The sequence below is a fragment of the Vicugna pacos genome, chromosome 9, assembly GCF_048564905.1.
Source record: "Vicugna pacos chromosome 9, VicPac4, whole genome shotgun sequence".
Classification (NCBI taxonomy): domain Eukaryota; kingdom Metazoa; phylum Chordata; class Mammalia; order Artiodactyla; family Camelidae; genus Vicugna; species Vicugna pacos.
In genome coordinates this window covers 7,819,830-7,832,751 of record NC_132995.1, presented here as the reverse complement: position 1 = coordinate 7,832,751, position 12,922 = coordinate 7,819,830, and the positions used below count along the sequence as shown (strand labels likewise).

The 12,922-nt window shown below is 57.1% G+C and overlaps 1 protein-coding gene across 6 annotated transcripts; it reads left to right on the top strand.

The window, feature by feature from the left end:
- The first annotated feature begins 572 nt into the window (after window positions 1-572).
- Window positions 573-12,517, top strand: CCDC9 (coiled-coil domain containing 9). Of its 6 annotated transcripts, none has more exons than XM_072966780.1 (16): window positions 627-710; window positions 1,658-1,737; window positions 2,419-2,492; window positions 2,644-2,748; window positions 4,390-4,491; window positions 4,673-4,921; window positions 6,382-6,465; window positions 6,561-6,734; window positions 7,050-7,231; window positions 8,751-8,797; window positions 8,902-9,034; window positions 9,411-9,501; window positions 9,588-9,972; window positions 10,308-10,400; window positions 11,433-11,482; window positions 12,041-12,517. In XM_072966780.1, the coding sequence occupies exons 3-16, from the start codon at window positions 2,490-2,492 to the stop codon at window positions 12,056-12,058; spliced, it is 1,716 nt and encodes a 571-aa protein (XP_072822881.1). In that variant the 5' UTR covers window positions 627-710; window positions 1,658-1,737; window positions 2,419-2,489; the 3' UTR covers window positions 12,059-12,517. The 6 variants fall into 6 exon arrangements, with proteins under 6 accessions (XP_031537821.2, XP_072822880.1, XP_072822881.1 ...); XM_072966777.1 differs by lacking the exon at window positions 627-710 and adding an exon at window positions 824-869; XM_072966781.1 differs by lacking the exon at window positions 627-710 and adding an exon at window positions 1,115-1,136.
- The last annotated feature ends 405 nt before the right edge of the window (window positions 12,518-12,922 follow it).

Genomic DNA, 12,922 nt, shown 5'->3' with positions numbered 1-12,922 from the left:
ACTGTATCCTCTGCTTGGACACCCAACCCTTCTCACCCTCAGCCTCTCAGCCTCTCCTCCTATCCCTCTTGCAAGACATCGCTCACTTTTCTGTTTTGTGTTATTTCACACTTACTTTTGCCTTCCTTCATGAGGACAGGGATGAGGTCTGCCTTGTTCATCACCTTGACCCCCCTTTCGTACCCCATCTCCCACAGCACAGAGCCTGGCACTCAATGCTGATTTATAGACTTGAAGGAACGATTTCATCGGTTTAAAAATGTAAGCTTCCGTAACTATCTGTAAATTTCATTGGCAGGAGGGTGGGGGATTCCCCATCAAACCCCAGCAAAAGGTGGCAGATGTGCTGGCTTCCAGGAGTCATTGCCCAATGCCTGACAACTATTTATTAGAACCAGGAAAAGAGAAGCAGGCAGAGGCCAGACATAGAAGATGATGTATCTTCTCCCTGTAAGGACGTAATTCAGGCAGAAAGTAGTAAAACAAGCTTCAGGAACTCCCTTGCACACCGGCTCTATCCACTACCGCCTCCACCTGGGGGGCGCGGCGCCTTTAAGGCTCCCGGAAACGGGCCTCCAGGACCGGAAATGACTCTCTTTAGTTCCCTTCTTCACGTGGTCCGGGCGGGAAGTGACGCGCACGGCCCGGGAGCTGCAGACGCGGACGCCGACGAAGCCGGAGTCGCGGACACCGCGGGGTCTCCGGGACAGGTGACCGGGAAAGGGGGCCAGGAGCTCGCCCGGATAGGGCGGGGCCTGACGCCCCACGTGGGGGGAGCGGGCGCGGGCGCGGGCGCGGTAGCTAGCAGCCCGCGGGGGCGGGGCCAGAGCACTCCGCGGGGGGCGGGGACTGGACGCCCACATGGGAAGGTAAAGGGGTGCTGCCGGGGCGGGACGTCGGCGCGTGGGCAGAGCCGGGGTGGGCCGGGCGGCGGGAGGGCCTGGAGCGGGGGTGAGTAGCTGGGGGCGGGGCCATAAAAGTTGTGCCCGGGTTGGGGGCGTGGCCAAGTGTTACCTGGTGAGCTGGGGGCGGGGCCGGGGCGCTGGCAGAAAAGGCTGGGGGCGGGGCCAGAAAGTTTTCCCTGTCCTGGAAGTGGGTCCAGGAAGTCAAGGGCAGATCCAGAGGCTGACGACAGGGTGAGGGAGGAGCCAAGAAGATGCGGGCAGGAGCGGGGAGCCTGGGGGTGGCTGTCAGATGCTGGCAGGGCGTGCTGGGGGTGGAGCCAGAAAGTTTTGTGGGAGGCTGGGGCGGGGCCAGAGTGTCGTGGAGAAGCTGGCCGCCGAGCCAGAACCTTGGCTAGGGGCGCCAGGGGCGGGGCCAGATATTTACGCGACGAGGCGGGGGCGGGGCCAGGGGCGTGACCAGAAGGTTGGCGGGGTAAATGGGAGACAGGACACAACTGCTGGCTGGCGAGCCGAAGGCGGGGCCGGTATAATAACGCGAGAAGGAGGGGCCGGGTTTAGGGTGTTGCCTGGGGAGCTAGGGGGCGGGGCCAGAGCGTTGGCTGGGAAAGTAGGAAGCGGGGGCCAGATTAATAACGCGGGTCTGTGGGCGGGGCCAGGGGGGTTTGGCGGGAAAGGCGGGGCCAGAAAGTTTGGCCTGTCCGGGGCGGGGCCGTGGCGTTCTCGACTGGGTGGAGACTGGAGATTTTCCCTAGAAAGCCGCGAGCGGGTGGAGTTTTGTCCGCGCCTGGTCAGTATTCAGAGGAGGTTGAGCTATACTCAGGAAGTCTTCCCAGTGAGTACCGGGCCTGTTTGCGGAATCTTTTTTGGGGGTGCAGGGAGGCAGCGGCCCCTTTCTTGGGATGTTGGGGACGGGGCTAGAACATCCCTAAGAGTAGGGGCAGCGAATAGGAGTGGGGTTTGAACTGTTTTTGAGTAGGGGTTGTAAGATGTTTCTGAAACTCCTGGGAATGAGGCACATCTAGAGTGTTAGCGGGGATGTGAGCGGCATCAGAATGGGCACAGGGAGCTGGGCCTAGAATTTTCTTGTACAGGTTCGGGGAGAGGCCCTACCTAGATCTCTCTTAGGATTAAGGCCCGGGTTACAACACCCAGTACAAGGGTGTGGGGACTGAACTAGAATTTTCATTTGGAAGGGGGCGGAGTTGAAAGTTTCCCTAAGTGCTGGGGCAGGGCCAGGACATTTTCTCAGGATGGGTGTAACTGCATTGTTTACATGGGAAATGGGTGGGTCCAAAACCTTAAGGGGAGAACAGGAGTCTAAACTTTTCCACGTAAAGGGCGGGCTAGCACTTTAAGAAGACGAAGTGGGAGTGAGGACTAGGATTCTCTTGGAGTGCAGGTGTTTATGCGTGTTCATGCAGTGTGTGCATTCAAGGAGGCCCCAGTATGGGAAAGGAGGAAACAGATTGGGTAAAGCCATTGGCCTTAGTCCTTCTGTTCTGTCTACCTTCAGGGACCCCCAGTGCTGTGTCCAGATTCCACAGGGAAGGTTTGCTGGGACCCTGGCCCCACCTAGCCAGTGAAATGGTGAGATGGAAAGTGGGATCTTTGGAATCTGAGATTTGGGGCTGGGGCCTTGGATGAGGAGACCCATGTGTTAGACTCTGACACCCCACTGAGTGGCCCTGGGGTGGGTATAGGTTTTTCTTACTGTCTCTCCATTGTCTCCCCCTGTCAGTCAGCCACACTGGACCTGAAATCGAAGGAGGAGAAGGATGCTGAGCTGGACAAGAGGATCGAGGCTCTTCGGCGGAAGAACGAGGCCCTCATCCGGCGCTACCAGGTGCCCTAGCCCCGCCCTGGGAGACCCCATCCCCTCTCCTCCCCGCAGTGAGTTTCCCTCACCTCTCCCTTCCTTAAAACCTTTTCATTACTCCTCATCACTCTCAGGATAAAAGCCAAAGGCCTTAGCCTGGGATTCCTTCTTTCATTACATCATTCATTCATTTCTTCACAAATATTCACCAGTGTCTTCACTGCACCAGGTCCTCTGCTGAGTGGTTCTGGGGCAACAGCAGTGATGGAGATGGCCCTGGGCCTGCCCTTCCAGGGCTCACAGGCTAGTAGGGGCATAGACTCGGCTTTAGTCAGTGATGACCCATAGCAGGCAAGACTGCAATGGGAAGTTCAGGGTTCTGTGGGAGCCCAGAGGGGGCTCCTTATCCAGCCAGGGGGATATCAGGGAGGGCTTCCTGGAGGAGGGGATTCTGGGACTTGAAGGGTGAGTAGACATTAGCCAGTTGAAAAAGAGAGCATAACATACTTCAAGCAGAGGGGACAGTTTGTGCAAAAACTTGGAGCTTAAAGTTGGTGGGTTAGTTGTGGGGTATGGACCTGGAGAGGTCAGCTGATGTCCGGCCATGCAGGGCCCAGAATGCCACTAGGCTAAGAGTTTGGACTTTTTCCTAAGCATACTGAAGAGCCATGGAGGGCTTTGAGCAGGAGTAGAGCCAGGTCAGAATAGCTTTTTAGGAGATACCCTCTGGCTGCTGTGTGGTGGTGAATGGGAGGAGGAAGCAGGGGTAGGGACTCTGGTGAGGGGCACGGGAAGGAGATGTGTATATGGAGAGGAGGTTCCTGGCCTGGGACAGAGCTACTGGGAGAGGCTCCGTGACCCATGGGCAGTGGCAGGAGGTGGAGAGGAGAGGGGGTCCAGGATGAGGCCCAGGTCCCTTTCACAGGTGATAGAGCAGGTGGTGAGGCTGTCCCTGAGATGGGATGAGGAGTGGGTTTCATTTATTCATTCTTCATACATTCATTCATTAAAAAAAAAAGCATATTGAGCCTCTCTTGTGTGCCAGGCAGTGTTCTAGGCACAGGGTATACATCAGTGAACAAAGCAGACAGATATCCTTATCCTCAGGCAGATTCTGTTGCAGTGGGGAGGCAGGGAAGCAAAATATACATAATACCAGGAAGTGAACAGGGATGGGTAAGAAGCTTGTGGAGAGGCTGGACAGGGAAGGCCTTTCAGAGAAGGGGAGCATAGACCTGAAGGAGGTGAGGGACTTGAGGGACTGAAGGATCTCTGGGGAAAGTGTTCCTGGCAGAGGGAATAGCAGGTGCAAAGGCCCTGGGGCAGATTTAAGGCTTGTATTTTCTGAGAACAGTGAGGAGGCCAGAGGGAGTGAGGGGAGAGAGTGGGATATGAGGTCAAAGGGTTGACGAGATCAAACCCTGTGGGACCTCCTAGGCTGTGGGGAAGTCTTTGGTTCTTACTCAGAGATGGGCACCACAGGAGGGTTCTAAGCTGGGGATTAGTGTGGTACAATCTAGGGGAAGCTGCTGAAGTGGCCAGCTTTTTTGTTGAGGGCTCAGAAGAGAGATCTGGGCTGGGGCAGACTTGGGAGGAATTCAGGGGCTGTGGGAATCTGGTTGGTGCACCAGACCTCTGACACTCCCTATCCCTGATGTCTGCCCCTAGGAGATTGAGGAGGACCGTAAAAAAGCTGAACTCGAGGGAGTAGCCGTGACAGCTCCCCGGAAGGGCCGCTCGGTGGAGAAGGAGAATGTGGCAGTTGAATTGGTGAGCTCCACGCCGAGATGGGGACTCATGAGGCCAGGGAGGGGGTGAGAGGTGAGACCTGAGTGCATTCCCAGCTGCCCCAGACCCATGCGGGCCTCGGTCCTCACAGCTGCCCTCTGGGCCTGGGGTGTCCCTGTCTCCTGGTCTCAGTGAGTGTACTTTCCCCCCTCCCCACTTCCAGGAGAAGAACCTGGGTCCCTCCCGGAGGTCCCCTGGAACCCCTCGGCCCCCAGGGACCAGCAAGGGAGGCCGGACCCCCCCGCGGCAGGGAGGCCGGTCCAGCATGGGCCGGGCAGCCCGCAGCTGGGAGGAAAGTCCTGGGGAGCAGCCTCGACGAGGAGCTGGGGGCCGTGGCCGGAGGGGTCGGAGCAGGGGGTCCCCTCATCTGTCTGGAGCTGGAGACACCTCAACTGCTGACCGCAAATCCAAGGTAGGAGCTTGGCGGGGGCTGGAGTCCTCTGGCGAGATTCTGTGTTGTCCTGTTTCTCTTCTCACTCTCAAATGGATTTTCTCCTCTGTCTATCTTTCTGTGTCTCTGTTTCTTTTTTGGCTCCTCCCTCCAGGTCTCTTTCTCCTCTTTTCTCCCTCCCTCTTCCTGACCAGTGCCTGTGTGTACTCTTCCTGTCTCTTTCTCTCTGTCCCCCCAGTTTTGCTCTGCCTGCTGTGTGCTTGCCCCCTCCACCTGCCTTCCCTTCCCCATCTCTCTTCTCTTTCCAACGCTGTCTGGTGGGCTCTGTCTAGTGCGCACGTGTGCTCTCTCTCTCTCACTCCCTGGCTTTTCCGCAGGGAGCAGTGATCTTAACTGGAACTGCTTGCTCCCGGGGCCCCGCCACACAGGTTAGCAGTGTGGGATGCTGTCTAGCGTGGTGGTTTTGAGTCCGCTGTGGACTTGGGGTCAACCTGCTTCTGTTAGTTCTCAGTCCATGGGCAGCTCACTTCCCCTCTGGGAGTTTCTGGGTTCTCACTCTTAAAACGGGAATGAAAATCAAGTATAAAAGTTATTGTAAGCATCATGTGACATCAGGCATTGAGTCCTTCAGAGCAAACATTCAACGAATGTTACTTAAGGACGTTTATTATTTGTTATGTCATTTATACGTACTAAGCTGTCGTAAGAAGACCCCAAAATGCCATGGCTTCAATCACGTGGAAGTTTATTTCTCTTTTGTGTGCTGAGTCCTGGGGATGAAGACGTCGTTTCCAGCAGCTTGGCCATGTGTTCATCTAAAACTTTGTTACTGTGGAAGAAGGGAAGAATGATGGGGGTCACCTAGCCATCTGCCAGGTTACTACTGTTATTATGTGGCAGAATTTCTGTGGCAGCCATGGTGTGTTGGGGCCCCCAACCCCTTTCCCAGGTTCTGTGCTTTGCTAGAATGATTCATGGCTAAGATTTGTTACAGTGAAAGAATACAAAACAAAATCAGCAAAGGGAAAGGGCACATAAGCTGAAGTCTAGGGGAAACCACGTACCAGCTTCCAAGAGTCCTTGCCCATTGGAAACACCTAGGCTGTGTGTAATTCCTTTAGCATCGAGTCATGATAGCCGATGTCAAGAGTTGTCTGCTAGGGACTCATTAGAGACTTGATATCCAGGCTTTTTATCCGGGTCTGGTCTTGTCAGTCCCCTCTGTCTAGTACACACGCAAATTTCAGACCCCCAGGAGGAAGACGGACGTTCAGCACACACTGTATTGTGTGCACGAACAGTCCAGGCACATTGAGCCCTCTTACCAGTTAACTGGTGACTGGAACACACTTGAGCCAGGTGCCCAGATGCCAGCCAAGGGCTAAGAAAAGAGGTTCAGATGGTAACAGACCCTAAGGTTCTTCCTGACGCCCTGTATCTCTGTCTTTGTCATCCCCCCACCCACTTCCTGCCTCCACAAGGAGTGGGAGGAGCGGCGCAGGCAGAACATTGAGAAGATGAACGAGGAGATGGAGAAGATTGCAGAGTATGAGCGCAACCAGCGGGTCAGTGGCGCGGGCGCCCCCCGGCGGAGGGATGGAGCCGTCCAGCCTGGGGAGCCCGCCAACCCCCCGCTCCCCGTGCCCATCCGTGCCCGCAGGAAGGCGTCCTGGAGCCCAACCCGGTGCGGAACTTCCTGGACGACCCCCGGCGACGCAGCGGGCCCTTGGAGGAGCCTGAGCGGGACCGCCGGGAAGGCAGCCGGCGGCATGGGCGCAACTGGGGGGGGCCCGACTTCGAGCGGGTGCGCTGTGGCCTCGAGCAGGAGCGGCAGGTGGGTGCTGGCCTCCGGGGCGCCCTGGGCCACGAAGTACTGTCCTGCAGCTGGTCCCCGGGTTGGGCAGCTGGGTGTGGGCCGAGTGCCAGGTGCAAGGCTGCCAAGACAGAGCAGGGCTAGGCCCCAGCCTTGCACCCCGTCTTTACCCCCAAGTTGATTGTCGTTTCTTGCATCAGTACCATCCTGCCTTCCTCTGATAGCTTTGTGTGACCTTGAGTGAGTGGCTCCACCTCTGAGTTTAGAGGGCCTGGGGGAGGAGATGGGGGGGAGGGTTGTGGACTGGGGCCCTGACTGCTGGTCTGCTGGGGGCAGGGCCGCAGAGCCGGCCTGGGTGGCACCGGGGACATGACGCTCTCCATGACGGGCCGCGAGCGGTCAGAGTACCTGCGCTGGAAGCAGGAGAGGGAGAAGATTGACCAGGAGCGGCTGCAGAGGCACCGCAAGCCCACGGGCCAGTGGCGGCGGGAGTGGGATGCTGAGAAGACTGATGGCATGTAAGTCTCATCCCTGCTCACCCCTGTTTGGCTCCTTGACCTTGGCCATGACTTCTGACTCCTTTGCATCTCCGGTTTCTCACCCTGTGTATCCGTCACCCATTGCTGTGTAATGCTGTGTCACCACCACCAAATCTCGGTAGTGCCTAAAAGTATTTTTTTCTCATATGGTCATGGGTCCCCTGGGTTTGGCTGATCCAGCCTGGACTAGAAGCTGTGGGTATGCCTAGGCTTGGCTTCTGCATGTTCAGCTCACTTCTGTCCTGTGTGTGTTCATCCTGGGGTTCATGCTGAGGGGAGCATCCCTCTAGCCTGTCCCCCACCAACCCAAACCCCTTATCCTGGTGGCCTTATTATCCTCAAGTCTGACTCTGTACCCTTTTGGGTCCCAGGAAACATCCTGTTAGTCAAACTTAAAAGCGAAGGCATCATCGACAGGAGGACTAACTTCCATACCAGAGACGGAGAGGGTTCTGGAAGAGCCGCCAAACGGCAGTGTTAAGAGCGGCAGTTGTAGTGTTTCCATCATCCTCTCTCCTTTGCCACAGTAGAAGTTTTCACACCTAAAACTTACTGTTGGTGCTGGCTTAAGAAGGAGGATCTTGTCATGTGTGCCTGGGGGTCAGAGCACTTATTTTTGGATTGTGAGCTCAGCGTGTGCAAGTGTGAGAACTATTTTGCATACAGCGTAGCTGACCTTTCTAAGGTATAGGCAACTGGGCTTTTGGGGAGATGTTCTCAGGATTAAGAATGAGAAAAGTAATTTTTTCTCTTGTGTCCCCAAAGCAGCCTGCGGCGAGTTTCCGTAATGCATGGCTGCATTGATTCCTTAGCTTACATTTGTTGATTCCCTCCTATGTGTCATGGAGGGTTCTAGGTGATGGGGATAGAGCAGTGAGGAAAATGCTTCTGTCTTCGTGGAACTTAGAGTCCAGTGGGAAAGATGGGTAATAAATAGATCTAATGTTAGGTCATGGAGAATAATGAAACAGGGTATGGAAATGGATGGGGGCCATTGTTTTCAACTTAGATAATATATGCAATAATATGTGATTACTTTAGACAGAGTTTAGGAAAGCCTCTAAGCCGAGGCCTGACAGAGGTTAGGGAGTGGGCCACTGAGAGGTCTGGGGAAGAGCGTCCTAGGAGCAGCGAGTGCAAAGTCCCTGAGGTAGGGGCTCCATGCGGTAGGAAGACTTGCTTAGCTGAGGAGGCAAGAAAGAGTGATAGGAAATTAGGCCAGACAGGAAGCTAGGGATTATATACTTCCAAATTTCTGTTCTGTGGTAGGGGTGGGGTGTCAAGTGCTGAAGTTTTTCTTTCTGTATTTGTTACTATGATGACACAATTGCCTCCTGTCCATCACCTGGTCCTGTCCTTTTAGTCGGTGACCCCCTCTGGCTGTCTGTCTCTCCTGTGATCTTGAATTTTGCCCCCTTCTCGTCCCTTTATCTCTTCCTGCCCCTCTTGTTCTCCCTGTACCCTCAGCTGCCTGCTCACCTTCTGTCTCTTTTCCCAGGTTCAAGGATGGCCCGGCCACTGCCCTTGAACCATCGCACCGCTACGGTGAGTGGGTGTCCTTGGGTGGGGTGAGGCAACTGGCTGGGCCAAGCATGGGGGTCGTTTGTGCCCTGCCCTCCGCCCTTGACTCCCCCTGGGTTTCGTTGCAGACGATCAGGCCTGGGCTCGGCCCCCCAAGCCCCCCACTTTCAGGGAGTTCCTGTCCCAGCACAAAGCTGAGGTCAGCCGCAGAAGGAGGAAGAGCAGCCGACCCCAGGCCAAGGCAGCCCCCCATACCTACAGGTGGGGGCGCCCCTTCCCCCGCACGTGCCCAACCCCAGTGAGGCTATGTGGCTCCACCGCTGGTCATTCTTTGGCTTGTGTGTGTAGGGGTGTGTCTGTCTGTCGTGTTGTTGCCCTGTCTGTTTCTCGGGCACTTGTCTCCCTGTGGGTCAGGAGCTTGGTTGGTTTTGGGGGCGTTGGGGCCTGGCTCTCCACTTTATCCTCATCTGTCCATTACTCGCTTCCCACCCAGCTTCTCTCCTGCCACGCGGACCCCCTCCATCTGTCTGTCCCTGACCCCTGAATTCTGCAGCTCTTTCTCTGGGGAGGAGTCAGAGGTGGGAAGCCCCTGCCTCCTATCCACCTGGGCTTCCCCCCTTTCCTCTGTCTCCTCCAGTGACCATGATGACCGCTGGGAGACGAAGGAGGTAGCGGCCTCTGCGCCTGAGCCCCCACAGCCTGCTCCCCCGGAGGAGATGCCCATGCAGGTAGGGTGGGCTGTTGTCTCCAGAACGGGGGTGTGGTGGGGCTCGGGGCCCGCACCCTCTCCCCTACCTGCCTGTGTTCCTCACAGCTGCCCGAGACCCCAGCCCAGGACTGTCAGCCTCCTGAGGACGAGGGGGAGGAGGGCGAGGCGGAGGACGAGGATGAGGAGTGGGAAGACGTGAGTGGGGACGAGGAGGAGGTCGAAGAAGAAGAGGAGGAGGTTGATGAGGAGGAAGAAGAACCAGCCTCAGACCACCCACCCCAAGAGGCTGAGCCCAGCAGGAGCCCCACCCTGGAGTGTGGTGTCGAAGAGCCCACCAGGCCCGAGGAGCCCCAGCCGCTTCCCCAGGCCCCTGCCACGCCTGCTAGCCCCTTCTCGCCCCCCGGGGGCCACCAGCCCGTGTCCGACTGGGGTGAAGAGATGGAGCTGAATTCTCCCCGGACCGCCCACTCGGCTGATGCCCTCTCTCTGGGTGAGGCTTGGCCTTTTGAAAGTGCATGAAGTGGGCTGCTTGTGTGTGTGCTCAAGGGGTGCGTGGGGGACCCTCAGGCTGGGCCCTGGGACCCTGTGTGCCTCATGGCCCCTGTGGCTAGGGAAGATGGTCCATGCCTGTCTCTGGATGCCCATCCTCAGATCCTGCCCCTGCTCTGAACCATTCAGGGTCCCCTCCCCAATAAAGAGTTCACATCCTCAAATGACATTCCCCAAGTGTGTCCTTGAACTCCCTCTGACTTCCCCAGGGCCTTCTGTCTTGGGGTTGGGGGGATGTTTGGAGAAGGGGCTTGACTGGGCCTCCCCCTTCCCCAGGAGGTGACCAGCCAGCCCCTGCCTCCCTGGAGAGTGGGCCCAGCCTCCCAGGAGCCCAGAAAACTGAAGAGGAGGGGTCTGAGGCAGCTCCAGGTGGGGGAGTGGCTGGGGCAGTGGAGGTGGCCTTCCTTCCTCTTCTTCCTCTTGGGTTGCGGGGAGGAGGGTTTGAGGGGAGTAGAATGGAGCAGAGTGGGGCCCACTATGGGTGTGTGGGGTAGCAGCGGGATGTGGGGGTGTAGTTAGACTGCTGGGACAGGGTGGCAGGGACTCTGGTGGTCAAGGGGGTGGAGCTAAAGAAAGGACTTTTGTGCCCAGTGACTAGGAGTTGAATGTGTATGGGCCTGGGGGTGAGGAGGTGGGGCCAGGTTGGGAGTAGGATTTAGAGGCCCAGCTCAGGGGGGTTGGAAAGTAAAAAAAAAAAATGAGGGTAGGCACAGTTCAAGGGGAGAAGCTAAAGGCAGGATTAGACATTTAAATAGCTCAAAAATAAGAATAGAGAGGGGCAGAGTAATGGATTTAGCTGTGTGGGTGGAATTAGGTTTGACGTGTAATTGACTGGGGTAACTTAGAATAGGAATACATAAAATAGTGGGGTAAAAAAATTGGGGTAAAATAGAATGTTGAGCCCAATGGACCTGGAGCAAGCTCCGAACCCTGTCTCCATCTCCACCAGGTGGAAACTGGGTGGTGAACCACAGACCTCCCCCAGGAGTGGGATTAGGATTTGGGGGCAGGGCCAAGGAAACTGGTTAGGGCTCAGGAGGTGGGCAGGGGAAATGCAGGGCAGGTCTTGCAGAGCAGGCTGATGGAGGTTGGTTTAGACGGGGGGGGGGGGGGGGGGGGGTTGGGTGCGGGGATTGGGATTGGAGAGGAGGGAGTTTAGAATGGAGCCCAAGCACTGTCTTTGGGTCACGTGACTGATCTGGCTATATCGGATTATGTACTCGATTGTAAGCAGGGTTCTGTTAGGGTGTATGTTGCTGCGTGGGTCCACTCTGAGGATTAAGAGTCTGAGGCTAGTAAACCGCTTAACGTGGGGACGAAGGGCGGGGCTCGAGTGTCGGGTCCAGTGGAGGGGTGGGAGGTTACTGTTTCCCTTCCGCTGACCGCCCCTTCTTTTCCCAGAGGCGGCCCCCGAGGGCCCAGAGACGGCAGAGATCACCGACTTCCAGAGGGTGCGTTTCTGCAAGGTGGTGGCAGCCGCTTCGCCACCGGGGGCCGCCCGCTGACCGCGCCCGCCAGCTGCGGCCTTAGCGCTCTGCACTAACCTGCTACCTCGCTCCTCTGTCCTCTGCTTCCGCCACACTCCATCCAGGAGAGGGTTCAATGTAAGGGGGGAGGTGGTAGGGACAGTACCGGGTGGGACCAGGGCAGTAGTCCAGCCTCACAAATGGGGGGCGCCATGGCACCGGGGTGGCTGAGACACCTCCGAGTTACTCACGGAGGCTGTGGGGGATCTCGGTGCCAGTTCCCGGGATGAGCTTCCCGCCTCCAAGAGCTCACATCTGGGGCATGGCAAATAGCCAGTGACTCTTTTGATGGACTTTAATTACTCGGCCATCGGCCCGGTCTCTATTAAACGCAGTGCTTCCGCTAACCTTTGAACTGTGTTTCTGGCGGGGGCAGTCTGGGTTGCTGTGCTTGGCGGGCTTTTCCGTGGCGGAAGAGGCGGGAGGAAGGGGGTCTTTCTTCCTCCACCCCCCTGATACGTCTTCCCTCCCCCCCTCCCGCAGGCCTCCCTGAACTCCTGAAGACGCTGCTGGGAGGGGACTGAAGCTTCCCCGCCTTGATGGGGAGGGGGCGGCAGGACGGGGTTAGTCTGGATCTCCAGGCTGTGTTCTCTGTTCCCCGGAGCCCACTCTGGACCCCATGGCTTTAGACAGAGGGTGAAATTGAGGGTGGTGGGAAGGAGCTGGGGAAGGGGGTGTGGCTGGGGTGTGGGGCGTAGTTGGAACTTCGGGGCGATAGACCTCAGGACACAAAGTATGGAGGAGGAGGCAGGTCCCGTGAGGGGCGTGGTTAGGGTGCCTGGGCGGGGCCAGAATTCTAGTGGACTGAGTTAAAACATGGGACGCTGTTAGGGTGTGGGATGCAACCAAGAGCAGATTTAGGCGGGAATCCCTAACGCTGTTAGGGGGCGCAGACAGCGGCGGAGGGCGTGGTTTATAATACGGTGTTCAAACCAGTGGCGTGAGGAGAAAAGAGGTGGGGCCTGGACTGGAGATGGAGGATAATCGAATGCTGGAGTAGAGTCTGACTTGGAGAAGGCAAGTTAGAATTGGGGCAGGACTGCGGCTGAGGGGCAGGACCTAAACAAGGCCTGAGCTTGGGCAAGAGAGTGGCGGAGCTATATGCCTGGAAGAAGTCTGAGTTCTGAAAGGAGACGGGGTTAGGACGCGGGAAGAAGGACAGGGAAAGAGGAGAGTGGAGCTACGCGCTGGGGCGCGTATAACACCAAGCCTGGCAGGAGTCGGCTGGGCCGGACCCTGCATTTGAGAAAAATCGAGGTATTACATGCTTGGGGCGGGGCCACAGCCAAGTCGGGGCGGGGTCAGAACGCTGTGGTTGTCTTAGCTTAACGGTTGGCTGGAGGCTGAGGAGAGGGCGGCCTAGAA

Excerpts from the sequence above, each read along its gene's own strand:
- CCDC9 (XM_072966777.1), top strand. Across the intron at positions 1,738-2,418 it reads ATACTCAGGAAGTCTTCCCA|GGACCCCCAGTGCTGTGTCC; the intron begins GTGAGTACCGGG and ends GTCTACCTTCAG. Across the intron at positions 7,232-8,750 it reads GCTGAGAAGACTGATGGCAT|GTTCAAGGATGGCCCGGCCA; the intron begins GTAAGTCTCATC and ends CTCTTTTCCCAG.